The sequence below is a fragment of the Leptodactylus fuscus genome, chromosome 2 (assembly GCF_031893055.1).
Source record: "Leptodactylus fuscus isolate aLepFus1 chromosome 2, aLepFus1.hap2, whole genome shotgun sequence".
In the NCBI taxonomy this organism is placed as follows: domain Eukaryota; kingdom Metazoa; phylum Chordata; class Amphibia; order Anura; family Leptodactylidae; genus Leptodactylus; species Leptodactylus fuscus.
In genome coordinates this window covers 278,248,823-278,262,594 of record NC_134266.1, presented here as the reverse complement: position 1 = coordinate 278,262,594, position 13,772 = coordinate 278,248,823, and the positions used below count along the sequence as shown (strand labels likewise).

At 44.6% G+C, this 13,772-nt stretch overlaps 2 protein-coding genes across 2 annotated transcripts; both read right to left on the bottom strand.

Annotated features, from left to right (window-relative positions):
- Window positions 1-3,306: 3,306 nt before the first annotated feature.
- On the bottom strand, window positions 3,307-5,810 carry LOC142194225 (olfactory receptor 52P1-like). The gene is made up of 2 exons (XM_075263242.1): window positions 5,793-5,810; window positions 3,307-4,269 (listed from the first exon to the last, which is right to left on the bottom strand). The coding sequence occupies exons 1-2, from the start codon at window positions 5,808-5,810 to the stop codon at window positions 3,307-3,309; spliced, it is 981 nt and encodes a 326-aa protein (XP_075119343.1).
- Window positions 5,811-9,205: 3,395 nt separating this feature from the next.
- On the bottom strand, window positions 9,206-10,141 carry LOC142194224 (olfactory receptor 52N2-like). Its single transcript, XM_075263241.1, has one exon. The coding sequence runs from the start codon at window positions 10,139-10,141 to the stop codon at window positions 9,206-9,208; it is 936 nt and encodes a 311-aa protein (XP_075119342.1).
- Between the last annotated feature and the right edge of the window lie 3,631 nt (window positions 10,142-13,772).

The following is a 13,772-nucleotide window of genomic DNA, read 5'->3' as shown; positions in this document are numbered from 1 at the left end:
ACCTTCTATTAGTTGGCTTACTCTAGTTTACTGCAGAAGAACAGGACAAAACTTTGGTTTCATTTCTGCACCAGTGGCGTCATAATTTAGGACGTATTTCCCCTTTTGTAAGGCCACTCCCCTTTTATTGTGCAAGTCAAGTGTCTAAAAACCTTGATCAATGTGGTGCTAGTCGTGTTACACCTCTTACTGGTACAAGCTACCCCAGAATCTTGGTTCACATTGTGTGATAAATACCCCCCACTGGGGCTCATTCACTAATACTGTGGAACGAGGAATCTGGTTATAGCTTTAGACATCTTTATGGATCTGCGAGAGGGTCATATAAACCACTCCCATTATAAGCCACTCCCATTATAAGCCACTCCCATTATAAGCCACTCCCATTATAAGCCACTCCCATTATAATCCACACCCGTTATAATCCACTCCCATTCTACATTAAGAAACAAAAGTGAACCAAGACTATGTAACAAGTTGTATTTGTTATCAAACTTAGGGCACCTCAATGGGGAAAAAGGTGGCTATGGGGAGACCTAGTTATAATGTACAGATATATGGGGGACAGTACAGGGGAAGATTACTTGTTTTGTCTCTATCACTACTAGATTATAGATTGGACTATTTATGGGAGCAAAAACAGAAAAACCGGACTTATGGCTACAGCACTGGCTATAGCTCTAGCTGCCCTTCTGGATCTTTACTCTAATCCTTTGTCTAAGACTGGACAATAGATTCATAAGGGGACAAGTCCCATCAATATTATTGTGAATCAATTAGTATTCATTTGTTTTTGTTTTGTTTTTTAATTTTCCCAACCCCTTTATGGGACATGGTGGGGGTGGGGGTTGCTGTATAGCGGGACAGAGATCCACCTGCTGAAGTTTTTACGAGCCAAAGACAAGTGTACAAGTCACACTCTCCCTGTCTCTGGTTTTCATTTACACTTTGTAATCAAAAATTCTCCTGAACAACTTAAATGGTTTGTACAAAATCACCTTTAATACATAAAGACAGAAGCCAACAATACAATGCCACCGAGAAGGATAAAAGACAAAAACCAGAGGTCCGTGATAGGAAGAAGACCCATGCTCACTGGCGATGAAACAACTCAAAAGCCAGAATATCCAATGTGGAAGCTTTATTGAGGTGGATAAAACAGCACGACGCGTTTCGGGTCAACCCAGGCCCCTTCTCAAGTGCAATTATACAGGTCACATCGGGCCAGTTGCGTGAGATGGAGAGACAGTGACAAGGATAGACATTGATACAGACAGACATAGATACAGATAGACATCGATACAGACAGACATTGATACAAATAGACATCGATACAGATAGACATTGATACAGATAGACACCGATACAGACAGACATAGATACAGATAGACATCAATACAGATAGACATCGATACAGATAGACATCGATACAGACAGACACCGATACAGACAGACATTGATACAAATAGACATCGATACGGATAGACACCGATACAGATAGACATTGATACAGATAGACACTGATACAGACAGACATAGATACAGATAGACATCAATACAGATAGACATCGATACAGATAGACATTGATACAGATAGACACCGATACAGACAGACATAGATACAGATAGACATCAATACAGATAGACATCGATACAGATAGACATCGATACAGATAGACACCAATACAGACAGACATCGATACAGATAGACATCGATACAGACAGACACCGATACAGACAGACATTGATACAAATAGACATCGATACAGATAGACATTGATACAGATAGACACCGATACAGACAGACATAGATACAGATAGACATCAATACAGATAGACATCGATACAGATAGACATCGATACAGACAGACACCGATACAGACAGACATTGATACAGATAGACACCGATACAGACAGACATAGATACAGATAGACATCAATACAGATAGACATCGATACAGATAGACATTGATACAGATAGACACCGATACAGACAGACATAGATACAGATAGACATCAATACAGATAGACATCGATACAGATAGACATCGATACAGATAGACACCAATACAGACAGACATCGATACAGATAGACATCGATACAGATAGACACCGATACAGACAGACATCGATACAGACACACATCGATACAGACAGACATTGATACAAATAGACATCGATACAGACAGACATCGATACAGACAGACATTGATACAAATAGACATCGATACAGACAGACATCGATACAGATAGACACCGATACAGACAGACATCGATACAGACAGACATTGATACAAATAGACATCGATACAGACAGACATCGATACAGATAGACATCGATACAGACAGACATCGATACAGATAGACATCGATACAGACAGACATCGATACAGATAGACACCGATACAGACAGACATTGATACAGACAGACATTGATACAAATAGACATCGATACAGACAGACATCGATACAGACAGACATCGATACAGACAGACATCGATACAGACATTGATACAGACAGACATCAATACAGATAGACATCGATACAGATAGACATTGACATGAATAGTCATTTGGGACGTTTATTACAATGGTAATATTAGGGGCACAAGACCCCTGAGTTATGTTGTCTGTACTTAGATATCAGGCTTGGAGAAGTCACCCCCATCATCAGGCCTGGAGAAATCACACACACACACACAGCTGATAGTGTATTAAGTGAGTTCTAATTTATTGGTAGAAAAGGTAGTTTAAATACAATACAGACAAAAGCAGGTTGGACTATAACATAACATGGTTGGCAAAACATGATTGGTTGTAGAGTTATAGCATAAACCTGAAACATGGCTATTGGCTGAGGGCTAATGTAATCTCCTATCTCAAACTGGGATGGACTTTCCCATGAAACAAAGTCTATATGCATATATCATGGCAAGAGAGATAATTAATGATCAATAGGCTGGTCAGACCATTCCAGCCTTGGAGCTAACGTTCAATAGGCTATAGAAACTCTGTGTATACACACTTTTCTTGACTTCAAAAGTGAGGCCCTTAAGACAAACAGATTCATAGCCCATTCATTAACATTCCATTCTCCTTATCACCTAAAGGGGTCGCTCTTCTTTGATCTTTTGTATACAACAATAAGAACACTGCCCATAATCCCAGCCTAACCGGCTCCATCTCTGAGAGAAAGAGTGAGAGAAAGACATAAAGAGATATAAAGCAGCATCAGCTTCCATCTTTGTTCATATATATTTTTAAAAGATATTGTTGGCCCCCCCACAGTAAATACTGTTTCTCTTCTTATAAAGTCCTTGCCCTCTGGGAATTTAATATTTTCATCACTTTTTTCTGAATCTCTTTTGTTTTGATGCCGTATATTATTGGATTTAACATGGGAGGGACGATCAGATAGAGATTGGACAGGATGATTTGGGTGGATGTCGCATTTTTTCCCCCAAACCTCTGAGACATAAAGGAGAAGAGTGCTGGGATGTAAGCAACTAGAATGACAGTGACATGAGTGACACATGTGCTCCCAACCTTGTGCCGAGCCTCACGAGACGAAAGCCTCAGGACGGCCTTCACTATTAAGGTATAAGACACCGTGATAAACGCCAAATCTACCCCCGTCACTGAGAGTACGATAAATAACCCAAAAATATTATTAATACTAATGTCAGCACAGGAAAGCTTGGCTACTGCTATGTGTTCACAATAGGTATGTTCAATGGTGTGGCTCTGGCAAAATGGCAGCCTCTTGACCAGAAATGGGTGTGGGAATATGAAGAGGATTCCTCTCATGGCCACCAATAGGCCGATCTTTATGATGACAGGGGTCGTGAGAATAGTCAAGTACCTGAGTGGGTGACAGACTGCCACATACCGATCGAAGGCCATGGCCAAGAGCACCGACGAGCCCATGATGGAAGAGGAATGGACAAGGAACATCTGGGCCAGGCACTCCTCCAAACTGATCTCTCGGTTGTTGAACCAGAAGATAAGCAGCATTTTTGGGATGGTGGAATTAGACTGGACGAGGTCAGAGAACAAAAGCATTGCAAGAAAGAAATACATGGGTTGGTGGAGATTTGGCTCGGTTTTTATGATAAATAAAACACAAAAAGTGGCAAATAATGTAACGAAGTACATGAAAGAGACGGGCAAGGAAAGCCAGCCATGAACATCTTCTAGTCCCGGGACCCCAACCAGGATAAAATAAGAGGGTAGGCTGAGATTCATGGTGCTGGTTGTGATGACCACCGGCTATTCATCTCTGTGATCTTCACGAGGTCCCTGAATGTCTTCAGAGAATCTGAAAAATAATCACAATAACAAATAAGAAAAGAAAATTTGAATCCAAGAAGAATCGGGTGACCGACAGCTGGTGGCAACCAGGGGTAGGTAGGGTAGCTTAACAGAAAGCAACTCAACTGCTCCTCCAAGATATCTGCTCGTGGTACTTTGGTTTGGTGACAAGTGACCGCTAATGCATCTTCTCTTCTACAGAACTCTTAAAACTAATTTTCTAGAGTCCTGGATAACGAGTCCCCCCAACCCCCACCCAAGCTTTAATGAGTGATAGCTACTAACCTCGCCTTGTGGATATTCTCTCACAGACATGAATGGTCGGTTCTGTGTTACTGAGAAGTCGGAGGTAATTATAGAGTCCTTGGGTCATCCCCGGGGACACTGAGCCCCTCGGAGAGAAGGGTCTGAATATTAGTGCACAATTACTTCCAATTATAGTAACCAAGTCTCTCGGGCTTCTTGTGTCTTTCTTTGGAACATGACAAGATTCGTCACTGTCACTTTGTCCAGGCCTTCAAATAAACCTTAACCCCTTCAAAGCTTCTTAGTTTATCCTCTATTGTACGAGAGTTTCTGTAGGGTTCGCATTCACTGAGTATTCTTCTGTTGCCCTTAAATGATTTGGTGGAAATTAGAAATAATTGAGCAAAATGGAAAATGGACGCACAAGTCGTTAACTGGTTAAATGTAACAAAACACACAAACCAATTTGTCAAATTCTATCGAGTTAAGATGGGGTTTGCAGTAAGTCATTTTTGGCAGTTGTGGGCCATCTTGAATATTTGCATCATAACAGACCTCGGAGGACCTGAGTTGTAATCTAAGGGCTAGTTCACACAGGGGCAAGGAGGCGGATTTTGACAGCAGATTTCGCCTCAAAATCCGCCTCCATACAATGGTGGTCTATGGAGACAGTCGTGGTAGGCGGGTTTTGCCCCGAGAGTGATGCGGCTCCCCTCATCACTCTCAGTGCCAAAATCCGCCCCACTGCCCCCCATGTGAACGAGCCCTAAGCACTGTGATACATTCTGTGTGTCTGCTACAAGGTGATACATATTCATACACACTCATTTACATAGAAATATGGAATACTGATAGCTGATAAAGGCTCCCGGTCCTTGTAGTCCGCTCTTATGTTATTGCCATTATACCTTCATATAGACATGTGGTATCTAGGGTTGAGCCAATCTTGAGATTTCAGGATCAATTTTAAAATCCAATTTCCGATCATTTTCCAGCCGATTGTGAAATTTGCTCGATCACCGATCGGGATCTGATCTTTTCCGATCCCGATCGCTCAACCCTAGTCAATGCTTCTCTATGGGAAAAGTCACTTTTAGGGTTGAGCCAATCATGAGATTTCAAAATCCGATTTCTGATCATTTACCACCCGATCTCGATCCTGATTGTGAAATTTGCTCGATCGCGGCAATCTTTTCCGATCCCGATCGCTCAACCCCAGTGGTATCCCCACTTACCATAGATTTCCCAACCATATCTGCTGGAAGTTTGTTCCAAGCCTCAATAATATTTCCTGACCTTGCTCTGATTCGGATTGCTTCTCCCCTGACTAATTTCAAACTTTTTTCTCAAAAACACTTCCCTCCTGAACTTTTCGGAGACACCCGCTCTAGTGCCCAGGATTGGAGGTGACTCTGATCCCTGACATTTAACCCCTATGATGTCATAATCAATAGTGGCCCCATCATCTGAGAGGACAGATGGAGGAAGGAGACTTCCACCAGAAGAAGATGTCAAGGCAGCCGGGGCCTAGTGAAGGTCTCCAGGCCCACCTGTCTTTGCACTTCTATGACACCACAGGCAGAGTGTATTAGTGAAACTTGTACAGATTTGGACACAACGACCCCTGGGTTGTGGATTTAATAGATTTTACTATGAACGGAATTGAACAGTTTAACATACAGGAACAATTATTCAGTAGTAGGTTCTCCATCCTCAGTCATTCGGCCGGTGTAAGGGGAGTCTCCCTCTCCTCTCTCTCTCACAAGGGGCCTAAGGATAAACCTGACAACTCAGTCTAAGTGGAAACTAAGAAAAACTTCCAACCTTGGCTTCCTTCGCTGCCTCTGAAGATGGCTGCCTTCTGCCATATGGTTATCTTCGGCTTCCAATTGGACTGGGCTCCACCATCACTAAGTCTTCTGCTGCACCAGAACCTGCTCTACCTTTTGTTATGTCTCTTGGACCCCCCTGGGAAAATCTCCTTATTCTCTTCTGTCCCCACAAGAACTAAGGCTCCGTGTACATGACCATGTGCTTTATCCCCGCGCTATCTGTTTTTAACGTCTAGCACCCTGAGATATTCTTTTCTTAAGACTGTATACAGACAACCTGTATTATCACGGATCTGTGGTGGGGTCCGTGAGCCCAGGGGCAAAACTTAGAACAGGACGTATTCCTGCCCATGTTACTGTCTGGGCTCATTAATTGAACTTTATGGGGTCTGTGGGGGGCACGGACGACACCTGGAGATCATCCATGGCCAGTCCATGACTTTTTCTCATAGACCTGTATATGCACTCGTTCGTGGCCATGTAGCCTTACTGAGCACTCCCCCCAGAGAACAAATTTGGGCTCCTCTGACCTCTCCTTCATGGACCAGGGACCCTGCCTTTATGTAGAAATCTATGAGACTGCTGCCCTCTGGTGGGCTGGGGTTGAGTCCACCACACTACATTAGGTACAATATACCGTACGGCACTACAAAGCTATTGTATTGATGATCAAGCGATGGCAACAGCACCGCACCTCCCATGAGGCGACCTGAAGTGAGCACTTCAGGCGGCGCTATGTCAGGACCCCAGGGAGGGTGGCATTTTTGATTACCTAAGCCAGTCCAGGACAAGCTGTCCTGGACTGGCTTAGCACCGAGCGGTGGTTTGGGGAGGCCACTGGAGCAGCACTTCTCCAGCAGCCTCCCCTCACGCTCAGGCAGAGAGCAGGTCGTCTCCGTGCCTGCTCTCTGCCTGCGAATGGCGCTTCGCTCGGCCATGCCCCCTTCACTCGGCCACGCCCTTTCGCTCCGCCCCCTCCTCCGGGGGGAGGGGGGGCGGCTTTCTGTAGTTCGCCTCGGGTGGCAAAAGGGGTAGGTTCACCCCTGGATGGCAAGTCCAATACACTGAGGGGGGAGGAGGGGGGGAGGAAAAATAAGTTAAATGATGTTTTAAAAACCATTTTCTGACCAGGACATTTTCCGTTCCCTCTGTACATGCAGATTAGCTGTAACTTTATTAAAGCTTTGTTTTATGTTTTCGGTACGGGACACTTTATTTTTGCATGTTTTTCTTTTTGTTATATCTGGAAAAATGTAAAAAACAAAACCCAGAAATATTTCATATTTTTCCTGTATTTTTTTGTAATTGCATAAAGTCCTGACACATTAGTCCCAGTTACAGGAGGATTATACCGACACCTAGTATACTCTGCAGAGCTGATCTGAATCCTCTTGGTCCTAGTGGTCCCTACAGTCCCCTGACACCTGGCGGATCACGTGGCCACTGGGGGAGGCCGCACCATGGAAGCCTCAATAGCTGTATACATCACTTATTGAGCGCTATGTATAAAGTTATCGTAAAGGTCACTGCAATGGATCCAGTGTAAGGCTGAGGCTCCGGGGCCACCAAATAAAATAATTCTAGGGACCTAAGGAGCCACCAACCACTAGGAAATGGCTATAATACTCTTAAAATGTGTTTGTCTTCTGCTGGAAGAGTCTTGGCCCACTGAAGGATCCTCTGACGCTCTCCTGGTCCAGTCCGACACTGCCCCAATGTATATACACAATGGTACAATTGGCAAGAGATTAAAGGGCATGTCCAGTGAAAACTGGACAACCCCTTTAAGTTTTAAATCTGCATGGGGCAGTGAAAAAAAAAGTTAAAAATTCATACTCCCCTGTCCCCGATGCTCCGATGTCCTTCCTGCACAGTCTGGACCTTCTGCTCCAGCATCTTCTCAAAATGAAACTACTCACTGGCTGTGACATCAAATATCCCTTCACGTCATGTGATCACTGAGGCCAATCAGCAGTCTCAGAAAGCCTCAGGAAGAGACCTGTGATGTCACAGATAGTGACACTGCATGCTCTCCGGTGATTGGCTAATCAGCGGCTTTAGGAGATCTCCGGAATAGACTAGTTTAGCGGAAGGACCGGAACATGCTGGGAGGTCACCGGAGCATCGGGGACAGGTGAGTAGGATTTTTTGGGGGGAGGGGTTGTCCATTATTAAAGAGACACAGCACCCTGTCTGACCCCTGTCCTGTCTGACCCCTTTCCTGACCCACCTGACCCCTGTCCTGACCCGTCTGACCCCTATCCTGACCTGTCTGGCCCCTGTCCTGACCAACCTGACCCCTGTCCTGACCCATCTGACCCGTCCTGACCCACCTGACCTCTGTCCTGACCCACCTGACCCCTGTCCTGACACATCTGACCCCTGTCCTGACCCATCTGACCCCTGCCCTGACCCACCTGACCCCTGCCCTGACCCACCTGACCCCTGTCCTGACCTACCTGACCCCTGTCCTTTTTTAGACATTTCTCCAAATACAGTATACTTTCCTTCTGTGGACATTTGTAGAACAATAATCAATCATTTACTTTTTGCATTTTCCGTATTTGTATTAAAGGTTTTATCAAAAAGGGAAACAACAAATCTTAATAATATAGAAGAGGGTAAAAAAATTACAAGAAGCGATCATGGATATCTGTCACACAAAACATTGGACATAGAAGGTATAAAATGGAGAGGTGAGGTCGGAGCTCAACCCCCTGCCGAATAATCACACGGGTTTATCCAGATACAAATAAAATTCCCAGATCAGTCCCAACCTGCCATATATACTGTATTGTATAAGATACTAATGTGGACTATAGGTGGAAAAAACGTAGAGCAGCGGTGCGGATCTCCTTGGTCCTCACACCATAGATGATGGGATTGAGCGTTGGTGGGATGATCAGGTAGAGGTTGGCCATGATCACATGGATATATGGAGATATATGACCAATTCTATAGGTCACAAAAGAAAAGAGTCCCAAGGTGTAAAGCAGGAGGATGATACAAATGTGAGATGAACACGTCCCAAAGGCTTTCCTCATGGCTTTCTTGGTGGAAAGTCTTAAAATTGCCCTTACTATTAAAACATAGGACATGGCAATGCATGAGAGATCAAACACAATGACGATGGAAACCACGGTCAAGCCATAGACACTGTCGAGAGTGATGTCTGTACAGGCCAACTTCACCACCGCCATGTGGTCACAGTAGGAGTGGGGGATGAGATGGCTCTGGCAGTACTGGAGTCTACTGGTCATCCAAGACAATGGGATCACTATGACGGTACTTCTTATTACCAGTCCTGTTACGATTTTCACTATTAAGGTGTTGGTAAGAGCACTAACATAATGAAGAGGATTACAGATGGCCATGTATCTATCAAAGGCCATGGCCATGAGGATTCCAGACTCTATCGAGGAAATGCAATGGACAAAGAACATCTGGAGGAAGCAAGAGAAGAAGGTGATCTCCTTCTGATTGAACCAGAAGATGCAGAACATCTTGGGGACTATACATTGTGACAATATTATATCCGTGAGGAACAAAGTACAGAGGAAATAATACATGGGATTGTGGAGTCGGGGTTCCATCATAATGAGGAGCAGCATCAGGGGGTTCCCCCATAAAGCTAAGATGTACATGATAAACAGAGGGATCGATAGCCACACATGAGAAGACTCAAGTCCTGGGATCCCCTCCAGGATGAAGACACTTGTGAAGAAGCTGGAGACATTGATGGACGCCATCATTCAGTCCTTGGATGGTTCACCTGAGGAAGCGGTAGAAGGAAGAGATTATTGTGAGGTAAGGCATCAGGTCATTGTGTAGAAAGAAATACTGTAATCTGCTTCTGATCCCTGGGGGGGGCGAACCTCGAGTTTTATGATGTTTTTACACAGTTCTCCCAGGCCAGGGAAAATGTGGAAAAATATAAAAAGCAATTATACTCACCTTTCCTGGGCTCCAACCATCATGGCGTCCAGTCCCCAATGTCTTCTGCCCTCCTCTCTGATGTCAGCAGCCTCAGGTTACCCGCATGGTGGCATGATGTGATGCTTTCACAGGCCTAAATACAAAAGTTTCCATTTTGGATAAACTTAAAATTTTCTAAAATTCCTAATTGACCTGACAGAAGGACAGGCAACCAAACATGGAAGACAGAAGGACAGGCAACCAAACGTGGCAGACAGAAGGACAGGCAACCACACATGGCAGGCAGAAGGACAGGCAACCCAGAATGGCAGACAGAAGGACAGGCAAACAAACATGGCAGACAGAAGGACAGGCATCCAAACATGGCAGACAGAAGGACAGGCATCCACACATGGCAGACAGAAGGACAGGAAACCAAACATGGCAGACAGAAGGACAGGCATTCACACATGGCAGACAGAAGGACAGGCAACCAAATATGGCAGACAGAAGAACAGGCAACCAAATATGGCAGACAGAAGGACAGGCAAACAAACATGGCAGGCAGAAGGACAGGCAAACAAACATGGCAGGCAGAAGGACAGGCAACCAAACATGGCAGACAGAAGGACAGGCAACCAAACATGGCAGACAGAAGGACAGGTAACCACACATGGCAGACAGAAGGACAGGAAACCACACATGGCAGACAGAAGGACAGGCATCCAAACATGGCAGACAGAAGGACAGGCAACCACACATGGCAGACAGAAGGACAGGAAACCATACATGGCAGGCAGAAGGACAGGAAACCAAACATGGCAGACAGAAGGACAGGCAACCAAACATGGCAGACAGAAGGACAGGCAACCACACATGGCAGACAGAAGGACAGGCAACCACACATGGCAGACAGAAGGACAGGCATCCAAACATGGCAGACAGAAGGACAGGCAACCACACATGGCAGACAGAAGGACAAGCAACCAAATAGGGCAGACAGAAGGGCAGGCAACCACACATGGCAGACAGAAGGACAGGCAACCACACATGGCAGACAGAAGGACAGGCAACCAAACATGGCAGACAGAAGGACAGGCATCCAAACATGGCAGACAGAAGGACAGGCAACTAAATATGGCAGACAGAAGGACAGGCAACCACACATGGCAGACAGAAGGACAGGCAACCAAACATGGCAGACAGAAGGACAGGCAATCAAACATGGCAGACAAAAGGACAGGCAACCAAACATGGCAGACAGAAGGACAGGCAATCACACATGTCAGATAGAAGGACAGGCATCCAAACATGGCAGACAGAAGGACAGGCAACTAAATATGGCAGACAGAAGGACAGGCAAGCACACATGGCAGACAGATGGACAGGTAACCACACATGGCAGACAGAAGGACAGGCAACCACACATGGCAGTTAGATGGACATGTATCTGTGATATATGACAGAAGAATATATATACAAACATGACAGACAGAAGGACAGGTGTCCACACATAACAAGCAGAAGGACATGTGTCCACAATATGTAGCAGAAGGACATTCATCCAAACACACAGCAGAAAGACAAACATCTTCAATGGAAACTGGAACATTTTTCAGACAGACACACCAAAGAACAGCACAACACTGGCCAAACAGACAGATGGAAATTAGTCCAAGCTTGGGGGCATGACATATAGGAATACATACAGAAACTAGGGCAGAGTTCAGAGACACAGACAGGGGAACAGCATGAATCCAAACAGCCGGTCATAATACACAGGACTGCAAAAAGAACCTGAAGCATAGCAAATAAGTCGACTTATATACAGACAGAAAGTGATAGGCAGAAGGAAGTTAAGCAGGTGAACACACTAATCCTTAAAGAAACAGAAAGAGACAAAATTAACTATGCAGCTGGGAAAAGTTGTATGTGTATACCGAGCTTGGCATTACAGACAGGTTGTTGAGAACCAAGTTTTCTTGCAACATTCGGTCAAACACCTCAACCTACTAGACGCAGACCAAGCAGGCTAATGGATCCACCATTAAAGCTGCCACATTAATAATAATTCATTTTAGTCCCTCACTCAGCTGCCCTTACAAGACGTAATCCCTGTTAGGCAGTTGTATTAACAATCTATCTAAGACATAGACACTCCTGTTACTTAAAATCGAGTCCCTCGGAGGAGCAGAGACAGGTACTAGAGCATCACCTATTCCCAGTATCGGGCTTCTATGTATGATCATGTTGCTGAAAGCTTTACTCTAGCTCTATTCTACGGCAAAGTATGAAAACTATAGAAAGCCTAAAACCAGCCGGCAATGGATGAAATGATTCGTCATCTCACACATTGCCTAGGTATTCTATACAATGCCGGACAAGAAGCCAGCAAAGTATGAAATGCTAGGCGGCGGGTGAGCTACCTTCGTTCTCGCTTTGCTTCTAGCATATGAAGCCGCTGCTGCCGCTTCCGTGCCCGCATGCGCGATCCAGTCTCTCTCTCTCTCTCTGCCTCAGGTGCTTACACTTCATTCATCAGCAGCAACATTTCCGATGATCTATCCATCTCTGTCTCTCTGTCACTCATTCTCGCCCGTGCTTAGCTTTCTGATACCCGACGGTCTTCTCTGATCTGCCGTTGCATCAGGTGTTTTAGTTCAGTCGGTTTGATTTGTGAAGGAAAATCTGGGAAGGGGTGCGGGAAAAGGGAAACAATTCGCCGAGGAACTGTCCAAAAATTCAAGGGAACACTGCCAAAAACAGTATTGGCGTAAGTCAAACTACTTATCAGAAGTTAATCAATGATGTCCAAAAAGCCAAAATGGCTACTAAGAAGGAACCCGGGGACTATTGGTTGCTGAATCGCTACGATGTGATGATTGTCGGAAACAAAAGTCAGCTCATTTATCCTGTTCTAGGAGGCGTCGGCACTCTCCAGTATTACATTAATGGCATTCTGATTCTAGAGTTTGCTTTTCCTTATACTAAATAGAATTCCTGCATGTCATACATTGCCTGTAACATATATAATATATAATGAGCGGCTGTATATAGAAGTCAGATACATGTGATACATGAGTATATACCTACAAGTGATGTAAAGCCCGTATAGCCAGATCAGATCTGTGTGACCTATAGAGAAACCAGAGAACTGACCGGCCAATACATGATCTAGTTACTATACAGTATACACACAGGTATATTATATATGTGACCTGCTTATTACAGGGATCTCTAATATCAGCATGTGCCAGGATATACAGCAGACTGTGTATAATAATCATATCACCCACCATCCCAGTATATAAATACCTGGACAGATATACGGAGGAGAAGAGCAGAACAATTATGTAGAAGGACGAGAGTCATAAGTACAGAGGTGACTGGGGTCATAATATATATCAATATACAGGAGTAATAGCATACAGATCACCAGACACCATATGCAAATAGGAGAAGACCTGT

Bases quoted from the DNA above. Each gene is read 5' to 3' on its own strand.
- LOC142194224 (XM_075263241.1), bottom strand. From the start codon at position 10,141: ATGATGGCGTCCATCAATGTCTCCAGCTTCTTCACAAGTGTCTTCATC.